The 23,420-nt window shown below is 41.9% G+C and overlaps 1 protein-coding gene across 3 annotated transcripts in view; it reads left to right on the top strand.

Annotated features, from left to right (window-relative positions):
- Positions 1–23,420, top strand: part of ephb1 (EPH receptor B1) — a 143,986-nt gene that overhangs the window by 100,451 nt on the left and 20,115 nt on the right. For 2 of the 3 annotated variants that reach the window (XR_004213020.1, XM_031854691.1), the window contains exons 6-12: positions 4,848–4,972; positions 12,217–12,379; positions 14,689–14,797; positions 15,869–15,933; positions 20,099–20,287; positions 21,502–21,749; positions 23,010–23,225. Coding sequence is in view for 2 of the 3 variants with exons in the window: in XM_031854691.1 (XP_031710551.1) it covers positions 4,848–4,972; positions 12,217–12,379; positions 14,689–14,797; positions 15,869–15,933; positions 20,099–20,287; positions 21,502–21,749; positions 23,010–23,225 (1,115 nt within the window). In the remaining variant the exon portion in view is untranslated. The remainder of the gene's footprint in view (positions 1–4,847; positions 4,973–12,216; positions 12,380–14,688; positions 14,798–15,868; positions 15,934–20,098; positions 20,288–21,501; positions 21,750–23,009; positions 23,226–23,420) is intronic. The other variant, XM_031854692.1, reaches the window with a different exon arrangement.

The following is a 23,420-nucleotide window of genomic DNA, read 5'->3' on the forward strand; positions in this document are numbered from 1 at the left end:
AGAGAGAGAGAGAGAGAGAGAGAGAGAGAGAGAGAGAGAGAGAGAGATGTTAGATAATTATTTTGGGGTGGAACTAGAATTTGTTCATTTGGGGAAACATAAGCGTTTATGGAGCTTTACCCATACAAAAGACTAACAGTAAGGATATCGCTGAATGAGTTTTGACCATTCTTTATATCTGTCACTAATGAGTCCCCTAACTTTATGGAAGTGCACTAATAAAACACTGGAGTGCACTTCTAGGATGTAGAACAGCATGTTTGATATGCTGACTGACCCCTCTCCATATGAATTATGGGGACTGCACACTGATGGAACAATAATGAAAACAGAGGCTCAGGTCTGTGCCAGACATGTAAAATGATGCCCCAGCTCATCTGTATTCCAAAGTAGATTAATCGTACAAAGGTAAAGAAGCTTTTATTCTTTCATCACTTTCTTTCAAACCCTCTCTCACCTTTTTTCTCTCTGCCTCTCCTCTCCTTCTCTCTCACTTTCTCTCTGTCTCCGTCAGACACTGGGAGGCTTTGACTTTGATTAATGGTGAGCCAAGCTCTGCATTAAAAGCCATGGGCAGCGAGTGGGGCCAGATAAAAGTGGAGCACAGGAGCAAGGGATGGGAGGGATGGAGGGAGGAGAGAGAGAGGAGTGCAGGACACAGTCACCAATCACTGTCAGCATCATCGTCCCAGGGTGACAGTGGGGGACGCAATGGAGGGGACAGTGGTGCTTCATTGGGCTGAACCTCACCCTGACACAGGCACAGCACATTGTCTCTGACAGTCTCTTCCCACATAGGCTACGAGGACACACAGAGACACATTCTGAACATGTGCACACGCTCTTCTCTCTCCTGCTTTTCCTCTCAAACACGGTCACTGTGTGTCCAGTGGGACACGGCAGTGAGAAAAGTTTTTCATATAGTCATAGGCAGTGTTGTGAGAATTTGTGTTGGAAAGGTAGAATTTAGAAGAAATCAATCCAGAATTTACACTTGCTAGCCTAATATGTCCTATTAAATTGCCATTGTATGAAACTTCATTAAGTTTGACATTGCGTTTGTGTTAGCTAGGGTTCGCTTTGCCTCAGCTGACAGTGATATATTCCCGTCTTTGTCATTTTCAGCTGGCATAGAAACTTTCGTAGCATTCACTAAGTTGTTGGTTAAAAGAACAAACATCGCATGAGTTGCGGGGGTTGCTCTGGCACAGGAAGATTTAAACCCACCCACAACGCTCTGATTGACTCGGTTGTTTCTCCAAATTGGGTTAAAAGCCCTCAATAAACACAACCCCAGACCTTTTTGAATTTCCGAAAAGAAACCTGAGATGTGGGCCGTGATTCATAGGTCTCAACCCAGGCTATATACACTAGCAAAGGTTTAATCACTAGATGCTTTGAAACATACAAAAAGAAATTATCTGGTAAAAAATGTATGTTATTCTGTCTGTGCGCCTGAATGCACGAATTGAGTTGGGACCAGGACTCGGGTCTGGGGCTGTGGTAATACCTCTCCTTCTCAGTCCCTTTTTTCCCCTGCAGGAATTTCTGTGTGGAGTGCCCCTCCCCTGGGTCTGTCAGGAACAGTGTGTGCCTGTGGCCGGTAATTGATAATGCGGCCCAGGCAGCCCTGGCCCTGGTCAGTGGAGCGTGAACCAGCCTGAGAGGCAGAGAGGCTGAAGTGCACCGAGGTGAAGCTTAGCCCTCACACTCTCAGTCTAGGGTGAGAGAAGGAGAGGGAGGGAGGGAGGGAGGGAAAGCAGGAGGTGAGAGCCAAGGGAGGCATGTAACAGAATCCATTTGCAGTGACAAGATAAACGGAGCTCATTCATTTGTTTACAGTTATATTTTAGGTAATCATCTGAAACTTAAATCACCTACTTCCCCAAATCACAGATGTAGAATAAGCCGTCTTTTGTACAGAACACAATTTACAACAACAACCCCACTGAGTGAGAAGTTCGGGGGCTTTTCTCCTCACAGAACTCCTTTGACCATCGAGTGGTTATTCTGGGGTGAAGTACAACGAGAGGAAAATAATTAGAATAAGCATTAAGGAGTCTAATGGAAAAAAAAAAAAAGATCATTTAGCGGTGAGAGGGTGCTATTTGCAGCCTTTTGAATCGAGGAGTTACTCACAAAATGGTGGAGTGGAGTGGGAGACCAGGTGGAGCGATGACTAGGCCTCAGCAGCGAGCAGGCCGAGAGCCAAGAGGATGATGGGCACAAAATGAAGAGCATGGGCTTGTGTTGGGCTGTATTTATTCCTGCAGACATGGGGGTGGAGATTCGCTTCCAGCTCTGTATACAAGCACGAGGACTTTGAACTTAATACGAGCAGAATCAGTTTTCAATCAAACTTACTTGTACGTTCACAAGCTGTTTTGATGAGTATGTTTGGTTGGATTCATATTTGAACTTTGAAAGTAAATTAGTTTATCTTAGCACCTTGGAAGAGTTTGTGATCATACAGTAGATTTTGGGGCACATTCACATGGCATTAAAGAGATTAATTTGTACATAAAAGCTAAGTAATTTGTATTTTTGTTTTGTAAACTTTATTTATGTCTGTTTCTATGTTAGATTGATTTATTCATAATAAGTATTCTACCAAAAGAACCTGAAACCAGCAAGCAATAATCAAATTTAAATCATTTAAAAAAAAACATCCTACACTCAAAAATGAATCTGCTTCATCAGGACTGTGCATGCGATTTGATCAGTTTATATTAGTGCTGGCAACATGATTAAACAGCTGTGCAACTGTCATCAAATTCTGATTCAAATGTTGCTCTGCACTGATTGGTGTATGCAAGTACGAGCCATGACAATTTCTTTCAACCGAGCCCGTCCACCTCAAACCGGTGAGAAGAGCAGAGAGGAAAACACAATACAGAAATCTCTGGAGTGCAATAACTACACCTGTTATATTAAATATCGTGTTCATGTAGGACCAAACCATTTAAAGTAAGAAGATGATGAAGAAATATCTTTGCAGGGCCTTAAATCCACTGGAAAATCCTCTGCTACACAGCAAATTTAACAAAAATTGAACAGTGGGTTTGTTTAGAACAAATAGAGGAAAACAAAACATGACAATTAGCATAACCATTGAAAAGACAAAATACACCCAAAACCTTTTACTTGATTATCAGGGATCAAAATGAACCCTGGGAAGTGTATGATAGTATGAACTGTGCAGATGTTTAAAAACTCACTCACCAGCTACCGCCCAAGCAAACACTGTCTGTGACATTTAGAAACATATCAGTGAGCCCCTAGATTACACATATTAACACAACAAATAGATGCAGAAAAAGTGAATATCAGCACCGGGGAAATATACTTTTACCTCTCAGAGGAGACATTCTGAGCTACCCTGATGCAACTGACAGCAGGGACAAGATATCCGCAGATTTGTTAAATGTCAACAGTGTGGAAATCTGCCACGGTATCATAGCAAAAAGACAGGGGGATGGACTCTGCAATGGCATGTGATACCTATTCTGATGGTAAATTAAGCTCTTATTACAGACCTGTAGTCCAGATAACAGATAAGAAGCTCATCAGATGCTGCCCTTGTTCAGACGTAGGTCTTGTTACATCTGAGTAATAAATATCCAGTGTTTCAACAGGGTGTGGTATTTGTGACTTCAGTCAGTAAAGGCAGTTCTGCTCAGGCTTCTGTCTAACTGAAATTTAAAGATGTGAAATCATACACAGAAACAAAGCGCTCACACAATCAATTTTGTGTCGTTTTTATCGAGTGATGTCTGGATCAGCAAATCAGATAAACCACTCCCCTTCATGTTAGATTTGCTCATTTCATTTTAACGTACATTCCTGAACATGTCTAACCGAATGGCTCCTGAATGAGAGCAATTTAATTTGACCCTCTACATGCTATTCTGATTAATACATTTCTGTGGCACTGGGCATTATACTGTTAAATTCGATGCATGTATTCTAGGTAATTTTACTGGTGCACAATCATGGTATAACTGTAACACAAAAGTCCAGCTAAGCTATTTCTGTGGCCGCATAAATTACTTTAAACATTAGAGAATGACTTATATTAAGACATCATTGTCTAGAAATATGTAATGACTTGTTTTCTTTCCTGCCATAATACAATTTTACAAAAACCAATGGCGATTATTATTAGACATTACTACGTCATGTTGATTTGTATTACCATATGTAGGCCTTTGGAACTTAATTCCTGCATCCCATGCATCCTGAGGATGCCACACTTAGTACTCTTATAATCTGCCCAAGTAGCCAAAATGATTCAGTCCAAAAGCGGACTAAATCCTACATGATTGGTTGCTGGACTCACGCCGGACTCGTGGTGACTGACCATTCTAGCGCAAAGGTAGCCGGAGTCCTTCTAACTAGAGCTGACACTCAGCCCAAGTCCACACCCTCAAATCTTTCCCAAATCTGGCAGCCTTATTTTGGCCAAAGCCAGCACATATTTGGTCCTGCAGTGCCAGAATATGGCTGAGTGATTGGCTCTGCTGGCTACCTGGGTACTGATGAGAATGGCAGTTGTTTAAACTCGGATTCTGTGCTGATTACTGATACCTAATAATAGTTCGTTCTGGGTACACACATTGGATGATATGTATTGCAGTTGTGCACTAATTGTAGAATGTGCACTGTCATCCTTGGAAGTCTTAGCGTGGATAATGTACCAACTATAACTAGCTGTCATAAAACATAGCCTGCTTGTTGTATATGGCTGGGTGTTTTTCTTTACCAACAGTTTGGTTTGGTATATCTATTATAATCAATGCTTTTCTAGAAATGTATTGATTTTGTGTTACTCTCTCTGTCCCCTACAGCTCCCTCCATAGTTCCCATCATGCACCAGATCAGCTCCACAATGAATAGCTTCACACTGTCTTGGCCACAACCAGAACAGCCCAATGGCATTATTCTGGACTATGAACTGCGCTACTACGAAAAGGTAAGATAAGTGTGTGTGTTTGTAAATGCATGAATTTACATGTTTATCTCCTATCCATATACAGTATACTGTAAGTCTATATTTATTTGTGTGAAGTGCCAGCTCTTGTGTTGTCTCCTACTCTGCACATGCATAGCAAACTGCATGTAAAGCACCCCGAGACTCCCCTGGGTTGATAATATGTTCTTTCACTGTGTTCACTCCATCTCTCCCACTGTTCCTTGGTTTCTGCTGCTGATGAAGTAAATAGGTTGACCTCTGCTCCAGGCCCACTCTGCACACTGCAGCAACTTGTCCTGCTGTGAAAATGCATTGCTTCTGGGGGGGGGGGGTCACATCGACCCGTCTACTCACACACAATATGTCTGCTTTATTAAGTCGCTGGCCCTACCCCACAGCGCAACTGCTGCTCCAGTATTGACCTGTAGGCTTTTCCCAAGGCCTTGGACATAATCGGAGACTCTAGCTTTTTGTTTGGGCCCTTGTTTGTCCTCCTAAAGCTGATCGATAGTATAGCAAGGTTGGTCATGCACTTTTTTTTTCCACACGTCTTTGTCATCTTAAGCTAAGGCTTTTGTTGTTGCACCTTCACCCATGTTCTGCTCCCCAAGTAAAAGACAAAAATCAATATAGTTTTATAAATGTTTTTCTTTTTCTGTTGAGTTATTTATTTCCCACAAACTCATTTTGGCTAAGGTTCCGTGGATCAATATTCACAGCTCCACCTTAGAATAGTATTTGTCACATTTAGCATTTTCTATCAGGGAGAACAACAATCGTGTTTTTAAATTATGTTTGCAGTTGGAAACTCAGTTATCCAATAATAGCTGCATTGCTTGCTGTTTCCCCCTCTGGCATTGCACAGGTCATGAAATTGAATCCGATTGCCATTGCCTTGAGAAACCTTATCTGCCAGACAGCTTAGTGTCGTGTAAATAACACTCATACAGCCTCCCATTAGCTCATGAATATCAATGAAACCAAATCCTGTTGATGTTTACGTAGCATGCCTTCTCACAAAAAGATGAGCACGGCGTAATCACAAATTACTGAATTAACAAGGACAAGATTGCTAATTGCACTGGGATGATTCAGGTGACAGAAAGGCTGCGCTTTACGCTGTCTACCTCTGTCTCAATGTACCTTTCTATCACCCTGTACGTGTGTCTATCTAGAAGATGTACCACCATGTGAGTTTGAGTAAGACACATAAGATGAGTCAGAGTGATTGCTTTGTTACACCAGGCTGTGGAGATGAGATTGCCACATTGGCGGTCCTCCCTTGACACTCTGTAGTTTGGATCTGACAAGGCTTTTTATAGGCACTAAACATACTTTCCCTCAGCCAGCCACTGCTGTCCAAAGTGCCACTGCTGATGTGTTTTTGTGCCTGATTAAGCAGCAACCCTCAGAAGCAGAAAAACAACAGAACAGATGGTGGCAAATCTAATGCCATGTGTGTCATTTCCATACCAGTTGAAATGTATTACACGCATGCATGATGAAAAGTCGGCATAAATTCTCAGTGTCACACATGTTGGCTCGGGTTGCTGTACAGGCATGTTTAACCTCATTGTTGCATATATTGAGAAGCCGGGAACTAAATTGCATTCCTTCGAGGTCAGTCCTGCCAGCTCTCCATTGATTCTCTGAATGCTTGAAAATCTGGAAGTTTCATGCAGCCGTAAAGTGATGATGTGGACTTTTAGTCATAAATGGCAATTATGGAGGGATGCCTCTCACCATATCTATCACAGACTCCCAGCTTTACCCATTGCTATGTGTAACTTATAAAATATATAATGGCCTCTCTATTCTCACCTTCTTTTTTATGCATCTCACTGATGCTTGCATTAATCTGAGAGCAGTCACACTGTTATGGTTCTGGAGTTGATTGTCTCAGCGTGCCTGGCACAGTCCGCTAGTCTTTAGCACAGCAGAGAGCTTTCTCTCTACAAACTCTTAACAGGAAGCTCCCTATACCCATTTACAAGAGCCACTTCTCCAGCAGCACAGCATTGTCACACTCTGCATTGAGTAATACCTCGGGGTAATCATAAAATAACATTCAACTCTTTGTCTTTTTACAACCTTTGCTTAATGTTGTAGTTTTACCCATCAACCTGATAATATATTTTGCACAACTATTATTCTAGACGCACATTTTTTCATACAAAATTTAAGTAATTTTGTATTTTTCTTAAGGCTTTTGTTGTGGCTTGATTTGACAGTTCACAGTAAAGAGTAAGTAATAAAATATGAAGTTGTCCTGGGATCAAGGTCCACTGATAGTTTTGAACTATGGACTTTGTGCTTACATGGTTGTGTGATCGGGCACCCTATTAGGGCGTAAGCATGGATGTATTAAGAAGAACTGGATGCCATGTTTCAAGATATTCACTCTAACAAATGTTGTTCACCAGGCACATCCAGGACGTACACATGAATGGCACAAAAATATTGTCGTTAATACAGCTTTCTTATTTGGGCCAGTGTTTATCACATGACCTGCAATTCCATCGGTGGCCACTACCCTAAAAAAGCTCTGTTCCTTGACACAACACAACAGCCCTTTTGCAAGAGGCTGCATGTTATTTAAGGTACCATTGAGATAAAGCGATACAATCCAAGTAGTCTAGTTTGAGTAACAGTGTAAGGTGTTTAAAGGCTTATCAGAGTCGAAACATCTGTTAGCTTGTGATGACCCCCTCCTCTCTCTCTCTCTCTCTCTCTCTCTCTCTCTCTCTCTCTCTCTCTCATTTTACGACCACAAAAAGCAAGTATTGTTTATCGATCTCCTCTAATACTTTCAATACTGCTGACAGCGCTGCACACGCATCCTTTACACACAACATACAGTGCTGTCCATGTTTCCAAAACAAAATTGTTGACAAATAGTGCACATGGTAGGATAATGTCAAATTGCACCGCAGCAGTCAGTGGGAGTGGGAGATGGTGACCTGTATCGTTTGGCTCTTTTTACATACAAGTCTTGCATCAACAAAAAAAACTGATGAAATTCAGGCTTTTATTCATAAATATAATCAATCAGTTTTCAAAAGTTACCCGGGTTCCCCCTTACAAACCTGCTTCCGCGGCCTATGACATGACGAAGAGGGATGGTAATGATTTAAATAGAATGCATTTTGACAGTTTCACCTGAAAGCTGTAGTGAGTGCTGAAGGCTGTTCTCTCAATGGGCTTCACACCCTTTTTCAACCCACCATCTCATTGCAGAGTAAGTGGTCCTGGGACTCCGTAAATTGGGAAGCAAGACGAAGTAAATTAAAGATTTTCAGAGGAAAAAGTAGAATCCCATGCTCCCGGTCTCTCCATTTTTCTCATACCATTTTTCCTCTGGTTGCCTGAAAATTTGGGGAGGGTGGAAATAACTCAGCATAGCGGAGGTCAGGCCTTCCATTAAGGCTGGAGCAGAGCAGCCACTGGCTCTGAGTGCTGATGGCTCTGTGTGTATTGGTGTCAGAGGGAGGATGTGTGCATGTGTGCGGGAGCTTCTGTCAGTGTTTGTGTGTGGGTGTCAGCAGTATTTCAGGTGCATCCATTCTGGATGACAGCAGTACTGTCATGCTGCAATGTGAGGAATTCAAGAATCAAATACAAGTTTACAGCATGTCACCAGGATCTGCAGCACACTGACCATAGCACCATCTGCATTTTTGGCACTCTAAAACCCCCCCTTGTGCTTTACATACATTAGCAATTCCTCAGAAGAGAAGCCAGGAGTAAGTATTTATTCTTCTTCTCTACCTGCCAGCCTTCAGAGTCGACCACAGCACTTTTGTATACGCACACAGATGTTGTAAAGACATGTTTAGATTTTTAATGGAACCCATGAAAGGCAGTACTTGTGCATCACTCCCTCCGTCCCCTGCAAGGGTATTCACATTTCCTCCCTCTGACTCCATTCTTCTCTCCCTCTGTTTGCCCCCAACCCCGCTCACTCGGGCCTCTTTCTTAGTCTCCAGGTGAACGAAATGCATTCAAAGAGCCATCTAACAAGGAGGTGGCTGAAAGAAGTAAATAGAAAAACTAACTGAAAGCACTGAGGCAAATACATTTGACTTCAAATGATACCTTAGATAAGGTGATCTCATCTCTCTCGTAGTATGCTCACTAATGTTTAGCATGTAGCTTTGCAGAATTAATTTTGTTGCCATGTGGTGATATCGTTTGTTTTTGCATTATTTTAGTTTCTTTATTTCCCAAAACGATTAACAGTCTTGAATGGTCTTTAATATCAGATATTATTTCCATTTAAACTTACTACCATTTTTTTAGATTAGAATTCTTGAGGCAATGGTAATTATTTGCATTTGGTAATAAAACCCATCTAGTCCCTGAGATTTAAATTGTTAGCCCATATCTCTCCCCCTTTCTTTTCTTTTTGCCTTTTGACCGTAAGGCAATACATTTTAATTTGAACATTAATGGGGGATGTCACTTATTTCTTTCATTTCCAATTTACAAACATAATAGTAGAATGTTCTACCTCAAACACTCCCCTCACCCCTTTCTATTTGTGCATTTGTGCATGTGTGTGAGCATGTGCAGAGGAGACATGGTATCCACAATGACTGTCTTTGTGCCAGGTGGGCATGCTGTCCACACATGCACACACACAAACACACACACGCACATGTCATATAAAGTCAGGTTTATTTTTATAGCCCAATAGAAATATCGTCAGTTACAAAAAATAAATTGGAAGTTTTAACAAGAAAAAAAATACAAGTATCGGACTTCCAGCAATATGTTTGTTATAGATCCAGTGCTAGCGTGTTACATCCAGTAAATTTAGTCAATCCTTTAAAATGGGTCCGATTAAATATGTCAACATCAGCCCAGTATCTGTTGTCAATGTGGTTCCAAGTAGGTAGGTAGTTTGAGTATGTTATTGTACATCTTTTGTCTATAAACAATATGTATTAGGAAGAGCAAGGCTAAGTTTGTGTCAGTGATTTTACTGAATGCTGCAAAGACCAAACTCCCCGCGGCGCTTCCTGTCTGTCACTCCTGGCAATGCTTTTGATTGGCTGCTCTGCCATCTGCCTTCCCACCTGAAACTCTGTCTTTATTTAGCAAGTGAGGGTGTGGTCCTCATAATCCTCATTTGACTGGCAGCAGGAGAGGACCTCTGGTGGCTGGAAGTCCCTCCTGGCATGGCCTTTTATTGGCTATCCCCGAACCTGCTGGAGTGCCAAATGCCACCTCATTTTATAAGTGGCAGATGTGGATGTGTGTGTGTGTATCTGTCTCATAATCCCTATTTGACTGGCAGCATGAAAGGGCCATTCCTAGCTGGTGCTCCCTCAAGGGATTCTCCCCCATTGGCTGATTGCCATCTGTATGCTCACCTCTTCTCCATACAAACTCAACAGATGGGGGGTGTGGTCCTGAGAAATACAGGAAGACTGATAGCAGCAATAGGCAATTCCGGACCCCAAGTGGTCCACTCATCCACAGATGAATAGGCGACTATGGCTCCAGTCTCTCACGGGGCTTCGTGTCTTCTGCAGCTCTTACAAACGTACAAGCTGCCTCTTTAAATTCCAGTTTCTGAATTTTAGAGTATTTGTATGCTGCACATTGCCGATATGATAGATTGTGTGATCTAATGGACAAAAGGTCTGTGAGATGATTAAACTCTCTAACCCAGTTACATCCAGCATTCCATTTATAAACATCGCTTTCCTCTCAGAGATAGAATGAAAGCCTGTTGGTGCGATGCTCTCCTATTCCAAGCCCAAACATTTGTCTTCATCAAGCCCAGAGTGTCCAATAAGAGCTAATGTGATAGCACAAATCATTATGTGGGGCTGCTCCGTCTGCTCAATGATGGAGCAACCGGAATGATTCAATTACACCAATCAGATTGGATAATGATTTCGATGTGGGTTGCTTCTGCCTGGAGTTTCTTATCGCTTCCTGCCATCATCTTCACCCCCCCCCCCCCCCTTTTGCTTCCTCATTGCATATCTACCTTTTCCACTCCACACTGTTGTCAACTCAGATTTGTTATTCATAGTTTCTCAGAGCGGCCATACATGTATTATAAGATGTAGTTCAGTATTCAATAGTGTGTTTACCAAGCTTTAAAAAACAGCCTGCCGCTATTTACACTGTTTTACTGACACAGGGAATTTTGCCCCTTCACTGTCAGCTGCCCCCCTCCCTCTCTACAGTATGACTGCATCTAGCTATCAGCAGCCTGCAGTGGTGGGTGTAGTGTAGGTGCAGTCTTATTTTCTGGCTGTCATATTCACTCTGGGTTATGGGAAGGTGACACGCCTGAGTAATTACTGATCCACCATATCAGATACCTCTAGCAAACCCCAAACTACACTGCAGCAGACTGCCTGACTGGCTCTCTTGAGCCAGGAGAGAGAAAGACAGAGATACGGGATCTGGAGATCAGGTTCCATGGTCATTTACATAATGTATGCTATACTATATGTATACATACATACATGCATGTGGAAATACAACTTATAGTTATTCAAATGCAAAACAGAGTATACGAAAAAAGGCAAATACCTAGATAGAATGTTAAAATAACCAGCAGTTGCACCAATCATTTTTATAGCATTCCCTTTCATGAAATGTGTTCTATTGGTGGAACTGGCCTTCCATCACATTTAAAAAGCAGCTTACTTGCCTCATAAAGCACGTCTGAAGAGACAAATATGTAATGCTATTCTATGACTGTTCAGAAGTAGCTATTGCTCTTTGTAATGTGCAAGAAATGATTGCCTTTAATTACTATATTGTGTAGGTGTGTTACTGTATGAATTGGACTTGCAGTCTGCATGTGTGAATGTTGGGCTTGTGTGTATTTTAATGTGTGACTACTTGCTGCAGTGTTGTGTATTCGAAGTTCAAACTGACCAAAGCCTTATTAATAACAAAAAATGGGCACTTAAGACCTAATTTTAAAGAGAGGTCATTACTCTGTCTTTAAAAAGTTAACTAAAGCTCCTTTATCTGATTTAGAACAACTACAATATACAGCCTAAACTGATTTCCTCCAAATTTGGTTCACTTGTTCCATACTATTTCCATACTACACACGATGAGTCTTTGTTGGCTCACTGTCAAACCCCTGCTACCACTGGACCTTGTTTTGCCGGTGTTTTCTCAACTGTGTGGTTAAACACCTTCCCGTTGACATCTTCGCTTGTAAGTCATCTCTAACCTGTTCCCCGTGTGTTCACTGCTCCTTTTAGGACCATGCAGAGATTAACTCCACCATCCTGCGAAGCCAAACTAACACTGCACGCGTGGAGGGCCTCAGGCCGGGTACAGTCTACGTGGTACAGGTGCGGGCAAGGACTGTGGCTGGCTTTGGCAAATACAGCAGCAAGATGTGCTTCCAAACCCTCACAGATGGTAAGGATTGTCGAGCCAGGAGAAACAGCTCTCTCTGTCTCTCCCTGTGCTTCTCCGTCTCTGTGTCGCACACACACACACGCACACACACCTGAACTCTTTCTTACACTCTTGTCACTCTTTGTATTTGTTGTTGCATTATTATTAGGTGAATTGGAGGGGAACTGTGATTCTGGATTGCACTTCTATTTCTACGGCTCAATTAATTTCAGGTTTCAATGTGTGTGTGTGTGTGGGTGCGTCGAATATGTAGAACTCCGAGTGTCTTTTGTTTGTGCTTCTAACTGTGCTTGATCCAAAATGCTTAGCTAATTAGTTTTTCACCCGGCCCTTCTGTTGCTGGAGAGCCGTCCCAGAATGCATAGCTGTGATTAGTAGTTGATGAGATTCATTTTTTGCCATGGGGGGGCTGGTTTGTTGGAGAGGGAAGGGGATGAAGAGGAGCTGTAACACCTGCTACACTGGCAAGGTTGTGGAACTAAGTTTATTAGTATAAGTGGAAGGAGGTGTGTGCGCAGGGTTGGTGGTAGCGGTGTTATTGTATATCACAGTAGTGCTCTTTCATAGGCAGTAATATCGGTGCTAAAATGAACAAAGCATGATTGGGTGTGGATGGATTCAACACATCACTGGATAACATTCAGAAGATTTGCCAAAGCGCATGCTTCACTGTGCCTTGCTGGACTACTTGACGACCATGCACGTGTGGCCATTGCTCAAAATATTAAAAAAAACCAACAAGAAAGACGTTTTCACATTGTGCTGCACTAATGAAGATGTTGATGATGAATGAGAGGGTGATGATCTTGAGGGAGGGGAAGATGGAATGATGATGAAGGTCATCATTGTGGCTATTTACAAGCACAGAGCAGATGTAGTGGCACCTTTGCATCACCCTCGCCCACAAATTATCTTTCTCTCCAACACACGAAGATGCACACGCGTTGCACCCGCTCGCACAAACACTGTTTACAGTTCATCCGTTGGCTCGCTGCCATAGCACGGCATTTGTCAAGGCAATTAGCAGCAGATGCTAGAGAACTGCTGACAATCACACCCACGGCTCCACCTCTGCAGGTTTCCCCCTTCCCCTGTCAAGCCGCTTCACTGCATCAGGAAGCGACCACCTCGCCACCCAACCGCTGCTCTCCCTCCAAGTCTTTTCTCAAAACACATAATCCCTTTTGTCTATCTGTCGGCACGTTTTCACGTGCCTCCAAAAGGTGTCTCTTTGCCACCTCTAGACACAAACACGCATACTCGCGAGCAGTGACAACTTCATTGACAGGTGTGATGAAAGAAAATGATTGGTCCATCAGTAGGGTTATTGATGTCACAATTCTCCAGTTCTCTAATAGGCTGAGGCTCTGATAACTAACTAATTGTAATCTGAGCCTATTTTCTTCTGGAGGTAGCTGTCAAATAGATGTCATATACAGTATATATACAAAAGAGAACAGGAAAACTGCCTGAAAACCTGAGAAACCGGAACATCATACACACTGTTTGCTTAAATAAATGTGCAAGTTAAAAGAGTGAGCAATTCCTGTCACATTGAGTTTCCTTATATATCCCAGCTCTCACACTGCTTCGAAAATGCATTAGTTCTCCCTTTATCAGTTTAATCCAATAGGCCCATTCTACACGGGGGATTGGATTTAGAAGCTGCTGATTTGCCTGCAGCATGCTAAATCCTGCATTGCTTTAACTGCAGTGTTTGCTGGTGCTAAAGTCGCGGGACGACAGGCACACCAAAAGATAACTGAAGATTCTGCTGTGTAGAGTTTTTCGGCAGGCGTTTAAGCTGTCCTCTGAACTGCCACCAACCGGCACATATGAACATAAAATATGTTTGCGCTACATGTGTGATTGGCAGTAGATTACTTCCTTTTCAACACCTGAGAAACAACATTCCAAGGGGCACTTTCTTGTCTGCTCGTCTCTGACAGGTAGTGCAGCGGAGAAGGCTGAGAGGCCGTCCCCGCTTTATTCTCACCTTCAGTTTTATGCTTCTCTGTCACTCTCTGTCTCTCTCCTGGTTTATCAAACACAACCTGTCAGTCAGTCTTTCTAAAGCTCACCGGATTTCAGTCAGTGCGGGCTCAGCAGAGAGATCTATATGTTTTCTCTATCCATCCGTACACCCAGTCTAACCATTCGGCTCGGCCTCTTCTTCTCTCCTTCTCTCCATTTACCTCCCAAACACGCACTCGCATACTCGCCTTCAAATAAACACAGTCTTACTTCTTAAGCTCTACCTAAGCCATACTCCATGTCTGTCCGTCTGCCTTTCTCTTTGTGTCACACAGATGACTTCAAGTCTGAGCTGAGGGAACAGCTTCCTCTGATTGCGGGGTCGGCGGCAGCAGGAGTGGTCTTTATTGTTTCCCTTGTTGCCATCTCCATCGTGTGCAGCAGGTAACCACATTTCCCCTCTCTGGTCTCTTGCAGTACATGCATAAACTGCTGCAACCTTATTGACTTCATTGCTACATTTGTCCCTGACAATTAAACTTGTAAAAAATGTAATTTAACTTATTTTTTCGCTCCCAATGTTTTCCCCTTTAGAAGAAAACAGCAGCAAATCTAGACCACTGTTGCTGTGTAATGACAGCATGTAGCTTCCTGTTGACCTGAAGCAAATATAAGGGGTTGACATAGAATCATGAATGCCATGCTTTGTAGTACAGAAGGACAGATGGCAACACCGCATGAAGATGTTCGTTCTACATCAGAATCTAACCATATATGACTGCTTTGCATAAAATACATTTTGTCAAAGTAAAAGTCAACAGTGATACATCTAAAAAATGTGTCTTAAAATGACATGGCATTCTTTGATACTGAAACTAATCCAGTACGGTATACTTTTGAGACATAGTCTAATACCAATATGGCCACATTTCCAGGTGAAACTTTGGAACGCACAGTTGCCTCCATAAGCACAGTTGCCTCCATAAACACAGCTGCCTCCATCAACTCATAGAGCATTTCATAATAGCAACCAAATTGACAGAAAGGAAAGCTAAGTTGACATATTTTTAATGGAATATTCCATTTCACAGAGAACCTAACAGCTCCTACTTTGCCCTGTTAAGTTGCTTAAGTCAAGCGAGTTTCATTTCGCAGCAGTTTGACACATTGTCATATTCCTATCTTGCTCAGCTTTAAATATATGAAAGTCGAATTTTCTGCAGTGCTGTGTGCAACTCTGAGCAAGTAAAGTGTTCATCAAATAGGCCAGGCTCTTTTGATGCTGAGGCAGAAGAGACACATGAAAAGCAGAGAGATCCTATCGAGGTCTAATTAAAAATCAGCTCATTTTCATAAACTTCATTTGCCATCGCTAACCCTCTGCAACTGATTCAATTCCAGCCACGTCATTTTCAGGCCATACAGCGAAACATGAAGAGTAATAAGGCCTCGTTTACACTTCCTTTCATCCTGTCGTTTCTCTCTCTTCTCTCTCAACATTCATTGATCCCTTAGGAAAAGGGCATACACCAAGGAGGCGGTGTACAGTGACAAGTTGCAACATTACAGCACAGGAAGAGGTGAGTCCATCCTAATGCTTAAAGCCCACTTTATAAGTAAGTGGTTTTAGGTGTTCTCCAAAAATCTTGGGTGCTATCAGGCAATTACAATGATTGTCTCTTACTGTGTATATTTTGATGCAGATCCAGTTAAAAGCTTTCGAAACAAAAATCCGAGGATTGTGCTGCGCAGGTCGAGATATCTCTTTCCTGATTGTCCTCGTATCATTGATATTTGCTACATTTCCCTTTGTCCAGTCCTCTGCTTCTGTCACATTATGTATTGTATAGGAAATGTAGGTAAAGCACGCAATCTTTTATAATACATTAATGAAAATGAAGTGAGGTGAAAGAGAAATGACCTGAGGTAGCAGGCATCTGTGGATGTAAATGACATGTTCCTTCCTTTAAACAATGACACTAACTTACAGTCATCTCTCAGGGCTTTTATAAGAGCTGTGATTTAGTCATGTTTCAACCCCCCCTCCCCCCCCGGCACCGACTGATGAGGGGAAGGAGCCTGGAGGGACACACATATATAAACTTCCACACGCACACTCACACACATACACACAAAAGGGTGTGTATGAGATTTGTACCTCAAATAAAAGCCCTATGTACTGCCGACCTAGCCGTCTGAAAAGGGGGCTCACTCGAGGGGATAGAGTTTTGTTGAGCCTGGCACAGCAAAGCATTTCAGCACAGTTACTTTGTGTCAAAGCTACAGCAGCGTTATCCGGGGGCTCATTAAACCCAGGCAGAAGAGTGGGTTTTTTGTCACTGGCTATCTTTGGGGTAACCAAATGCAATTAACATGAGTGGTGAAAATAAACAAAAGATCAGAGTCACTTGCAGCCCTAATCATAAAAAGCGTGGAGAGGAACTAAAATGCTGATAAGGGATCCTATTCATAAGTTTATTCTTTCAACCTTCACACTGCCAACACTCATGAAGTAATCCCCCACCCCATGATTCATTATTGTCTTCTATTCTCTCAAGATTTGACTGGCAGTTTTGTAATTACAGTATTCAACACAACAATTAAATAGCGCAGCTCAGCCAATTGTTTATGGTGAATTCGCCCGGAGAATGCGTTGCCGGCTTTCACCCGGCTGCTGACTGTTCCAGCTGTTGCCATACACCTTAGATGATACCTCCTCATTCCCAGCCCACCTATCGTGACAGGCGTCAAAAGGGGGGGATGGTGCTCATACTGTAAATTCAGTAGTGCAGCGCGGTGTGGTCATGGTTGTGAAAATGAGACCGCTAACATTACACCAAACGCTGGGTGGGATGTCATGACAAGCAGATTGGAACACAAAGCATGAGCACACACATTATTCCCACACATGAATCAAGTGCTGCTTATGTGGGTCTAAGGGTTTCTGTTTTGTTTTAATAGCACACGGTATCATCAGCGTTCATACCAACATGTTATACTCACCTCACTGCATCAGAGCATATACATTTATTCTCATCTCTTCCCTGTTATTCTTTTCCACACACAAACAACCTGTCAACCCCAGCTAATTAACAGACATGGATTTTTCTTAGATCTGCATGTTTACTGTATGCCCTAATGCTTCTCTGCATATGAACACCAACACATCCTTAAATCACTAATGTTCGAACTGCGTTTGTCGCTTTGGAGCTTCAGCTGTTGTTTGTACTTCAGCATCTTGTGCTAACACTGACTGAGGATTGGGATTTGGAAGCCCATTTAACAAATCTAGTTGTTAGATGCCAAATATGTTTATACTTCAGTTGCTTCGTTTTTCTTGCAGCAGCATACTGCATTCGTACATGTGGATTCAGTGAGTATAGGCTAAGGCATGAACGGAATTGGTGAGCAGCAGTAGAATACTGTGACACTTCAACATCCTGAGTATTACAGGTCAAACCACATTCCTGATAAACCCAAACTGACATCTATACAAATGTGATTGTTCATCCCATACCATCTTTAGATCCCCTCTGTGATTTCCTGCAAGCTGCAGAAGCTGCAGTGTGAGTCTGACAAATGATTTACTGACATCAAACGATGGATAATTAGTTTGTGTTTAGAAAATAAACTCATTACACTCACAAAGCCACAGAATAGATTAGTGTGCCATCTCGCGCCAACGTAAAATGGGACTGTTTTCACTATAGGTGTACACAGTGTCCTGCAATTGTGCATGTTAGTTTTTCAAAGTGGATAATCACTTAAAACGTATAATTACTATCCACTGAAATTGCTAAATTACAAATATTGTCAGGGAAAAGGAGTGAGAAGATATCATGTTTCTTTGGTAAAAGATTAACATATTAAATAATTAATTTAACTAAAAAAGATGAGCATTATTGAAGCTACAGTTTCACTTACATGACATTGCTGTTTGTCTTTAGGCAATAAGAACATTCTGTGCACCAGTGATTTGATTGTACCCATTGCCAGTAATAGATTAATGTTAGCATTACTGCCTTAAGGTTGATTTGTGGATACATTAGGGCCATTCAGTAAACGACCAGGGCAGACTAATAACAGGGTAAATGCTGGACATTGGTGAAAATAACATGGATAAGTGCAGTGCAGTAAACTGTAATTCATAATTAAGGTCAACTAAATACCTTTAACTGTTTTAGAAATCGTGTCATAGCTCAAGGATTTTGTTTGGGTTTATAATCCAAATTCATTAAATTTATGAGTTTGTCCATTTGTCTCATTTATGTTAAATGCGGCCTTGTAATTGAAAAAGGTATGAAGCAATGGTATGTGTTATATGCCCATGAGTCATTGCAGCAGTCATGCATTCTCTCTCGACATGCTTGCTGTTTTTTATGTTGGATAAAAATAGAAGTGACATTTTGGATACATTTGCTTCATACACTCAAATGAAGGAACTATGAAATATTAATAAAGCATCAATCTATTTTTTATCTGATGGCCATAAAAAGATGAGTCCAGTTAGCCAGGGCTGCACCAGAAGGAGGGAGGGAGAGAGATAAATTGTTTTCATTTTAAATTATATACAGTATGAAGGTGGGCTCTGGACTGTGAATTAGAAAGTAATGGGTGTACGTATATGGACGTGTGTGCGTGACATTTTAAGCGCATGTGTTCACATTTATTTATTTATTTTGTATGGCTCCCTGCTGAGATTTTGAGTTCCCACCCAGTGGTGCTATGTGAGCATTTTATGTAATGCAAAGCTATAAACCCTCCGATGGATTAACTTGAATCCAATCTGTATGGAATCTCTAATGAGCAATTACATTTACACAGATAGGGTTCAAGGCAATTAGTGTGCCGACTAGAATCAGCTTCTAGTCAAGAGCGAGGTGAGGCACCTTGAGCCCTCCAAGACCAGACCTTATCCTCCTCATGTCTCCTGAGACCCCTCCCACTCTCTATGTGGCTTATGCAAATGAGCAGGCACAAATTGACATGATGGAGATGGGTTTATTCCAATCATGGCTGCCAGGGTTTTGACTAAACAGCTTTGAGAAAGAGGGCTGCCCTTGGGTGTCACTGCAGAAATGATGATTTGACGTCTGCTTGCTCGCCGTAATGCCGTCTTGTGGCAGCGTGTATTGAATTTGTTTACAAGTGTTTTTCGCCACTTCTCCCCACCCGGCCTGTCAACACTGACAATCTCTCCTCCGTTTGCAGACATCTCCAGTCTGTGAACTGAGTCACCTCTTGCAAACATCATAAAGAGCTAGTTGATAGCGCAGTGGTTTTATCTCTTTATGAGCTCCCACAGGGAAAGGCTCGGGGGAAATTGGTTCTACCACTATCAAAGAGCAGAGACTGCTAGTCTAAAGGATAAAAGGGTGAAGGGTGATCATTTGTCTACATTTAGATTTTCTATATACCCTCATCCCTTTATCTTTCTTTCTGTTTCTTTTCTGGTGTATTTCGCCATTCCAAGTACTGAATCCTCAAACCACCATTTTGTTGTCTGTTCTACTCGCAACTGAGGCCTGTCTCTCAGGAGGACAATAGGGCAAATGGAGTTATCATCATTTACAACTGCTAAGAGCTTGTAGTGATTGTAAGTAATGCTGTGTCACACTGTGATTTAGCCTACAAATTGAAAGGCAATTGTATTCATCAGTTCTTAACACTAGACATTGGCCTAACAAAAAAAAAGAACGGTGTCTTTTTTTCTGGAAAGCTCATTGAGCACTTTGGTTGTTCTAGAACTCTCTTTGCGAGCCGACATGTCTAACTGCCCCTCCCCACTGGGCTGCCCGACCCACTTCTCAGGCTCCCCGGGGATGAAGATCTACATCGATCCCTTTACCTACGAAGACCCCAACGAAGCTGTGCGAGAATTCGCCAAGGAGATTGACGTCTCCACTGTCAAGATTGAGGAGGTCATCGGTGCAGGTATGGAGAATGGAATGGGTGCTATGGAACAATCTGTGTGTGTGTGTGTGTCTGTGTGTGTGTGTACACACACTTATGTGTGGAGGTGTCCGCAAGGTGAATGTGGATTGCTATATTTTCATGTGTTTCTGCATGTAACATGCGAATATCTGTGTGCTTGTTTAGCCTGCATCTGTTCAAGGTCGTAAAGCACAGCCCCTTTGGCTGCCACATCAGATGGGAACACGTCAAGGGCCTATGTCAAGTGCACTAGCAGCATATAGGCCAGCTACCTTGGGACCTAATGGCATTAGAAATAACTCACGCCTTGCAGCCTATTCCCTGTGCTTCTCTGTTTTTGGAGCCTAGTGTTAGTCTCGTACATGTTCTGGCTTGACCCTTTCATTAACCTTACATGTAAAATAGGTGGAGATATTTTATGTCATTTCCTTATTCAATGTGAAATTGTCTGTTAAAAATGATGAGCTGCTTATTCGGGGCTGATTGCTTCTTTAGTACATTCTGAGCATCTGGAGGTTAAAATAACATCAGCTTGATATGTCCATGTGTCTCCAGCATGTCTTTTTCCTACAGACAGGGCACACCTTCAATTTTTTTTGACAACAGGAAGGGCATGCTGATACCATATGTTTTGGTTCATTTAGAGGTAAAAATACACCTGGTAATGAGACTGGGCTTGGAATAGATCCTGTGGACCGGCCTACTCAGCAAGCTAGGTGTGAGGAAGTGACAGAGATAGGATAGGGGTAAGGATGCAAGGGGACTAACTAATTAAAGATTTCCGTTTCTGTTGATTTCACTGTGTGGTGTCTCTGCAGGGCACTAAGGTGGTGATAATTAATCAAACAGATACCAGATATTTACCAGATAGTGCTTGCCTGTTATTCTTTCATTGGGGAACACAAAGACACTTGGCTGCCTTTTAGGATTGATAAATAGTGGGAGTCAGAAGAGCGACACTGTTAGGAATATCATGAAGGAGCAACACTAGAGGAGTATTGGACAACACTCAGCATGCTTGATATAGATTAAATAAAGATCTATAATATCTGCCAAGAGACTTGAGATGTAAATAAGCTTGATAAATGAATAGAGTTAGATCTCATCAACTCTACTAATCTTTAGTGTGATCACTTTTTCATCAGACAAAAGTGGATCAGTTCTCGTTTTTTGACAGAGCAACCACTGTGCACCTCTCCCTATTTCCCCTCTAGGTGAATTTGGGGAGGTGTACAAAGGCCGTTTGAAGCTGCCCGGTAAGCGGGAGATCTATGTAGCTATCAAGACCCTCAAGGCGGGCTACGTGGAGAAACAGAGGCGCGACTTCCTGTCTGAGGCGTCAATCATGGGCCAGTTCGATCACCCAAACATTATCCGTCTGGAGGGTGTGGTCACAAAGAGTCGTCCAGTCATGATCGTCACAGAGTTTATGGAGAATGGTGCCCTTGACTCATTCCTCAGGGTGAGTAATTTGTGTGAACTCATAAATGTACTATGTATACAAAGTTGCAAACATTTATATGGAATGATGAAAAGTAATATTCATGAGTTGAATAGAAACCTTGCATTATGGAAATGAGAAACTAATTGGAAATTAATTGTTAAAGAGTCCCAGAAAAGGAGTCCAAGCTAAGAATCCATTCTAATTCAAATTAGAATGAGCCAACAGAGAATATGTTTCGTGACAATGAACATGATTTCAATCATTCTTAATTTGAAAATTTCCATTAGTTAGCTCTATCAGCCCTTAATTTCTCTATTAATGCTTGAAGCTTTTAATGGACTCTTCACTCTTTCTTTTATAGTCAGACATACAGCTTAATCAATATTCAACTCGCTTTTTTCCTCCTTCAATCTCATGGATTGGTGTTCTATTCCACTTTGATCTAGGGTGGGTTTAAGGGGCTCTTTGAAGTTGGCTTTGCTAACCGCCACATCCGACTTGTGTTTCCATCGATCTCCCTTACCCTCTTATTTGTTACTGTGTTTCGGGGGTTCAAAGCTTGCTCTTCAGAGCATTCACAGAGGGGTAGGGGCACCATGCGTGGATGCTGAAGAGATGGATGCTAGTCTACTTTTCCTCTGGATACTAAGAGGATTTGAAAGGCAAAAAAGATCTCAGGATGTCAATTTTGTAATAGCAAAGTGTAAACAACAAATGATTAAAAAACGAGGGGCAGGAAAAACTAACCTTAGATAAGTGAACATAATTACTTGCTTTGAAAAAAAACGTTGCTCCAACCTCAAATAGATGGGAAAGCCAGTAGATTAGCCTTCTTGTTTCTTATGCACATGCCAGGTCTAATAATAAATGTTTGTCCCATTGCCACTGAATGAGCATGCACCCTCTGGCTGTGGTAATAATGATATACTACAAAATCTTTCTAATTCTGGTGGAGAGTCCGACTGGTTAGCCTTTCTGAAGACATCAAGATGACATGTTGTCTCTATACAACATCAGAAAACAAACTTGTTATTTCAAATTTGTATTTCTTTGAAATAACAACATTCAAGCCTGGAATTTCCAGTCAACATATTATCATATTATCTATTGATTGATGATTCAGTGAAGAATCAACATAATTAGTTGATTATCATTAAAAAGCAGTAATATTACCATTTGCTGACATCTCTATATCCTCCAGCTAATCTTATTTATGTTAATTGTGACAAAGTTAACGTATAAATAACTGCTTTTATTTGTTTTGTCTCTGTCCTCTAGCAAAATGATGGTCAGTTCACGGTGATCCAGTTAGTGGGAATGATGCGTGGGATTTCAGCTGGGATGAAATATCTCTCAGAAATGAACTACGTCCACCGTGACCTGGCTGCACGAAACATTCTGGTCAACAGCAACCTGGTGTGTAAAGTGTCTGACTTTGGCCTGTCGCGCTACCTACAGGATGACACCTCTGATCCCAGCTACACCAGCTCTCTAGTGAGTACTTGTATGTTTAACTTTATTTCAAGGGCCATAGGTAACATTTTCGTTTTTACTAATCTCGTTTTTATCTGCATGCAATGTATCTTTTAAGTGTCCAGTCAATTTGTTATTGACATTTACAACAATCGAAACCTGTCAGTCTCATAATCATTCTTGCTTCCATGACGTTGTCTCATTCTTTTTGAAGGT

Source organism: Anarrhichthys ocellatus, unplaced genomic scaffold (assembly GCF_004355925.1).
Source record: "Anarrhichthys ocellatus isolate YVR2014 unplaced genomic scaffold, GSC_Weel_1.0 scaffold15, whole genome shotgun sequence".
Classification (NCBI taxonomy): domain Eukaryota; kingdom Metazoa; phylum Chordata; class Actinopteri; order Perciformes; family Anarhichadidae; genus Anarrhichthys; species Anarrhichthys ocellatus.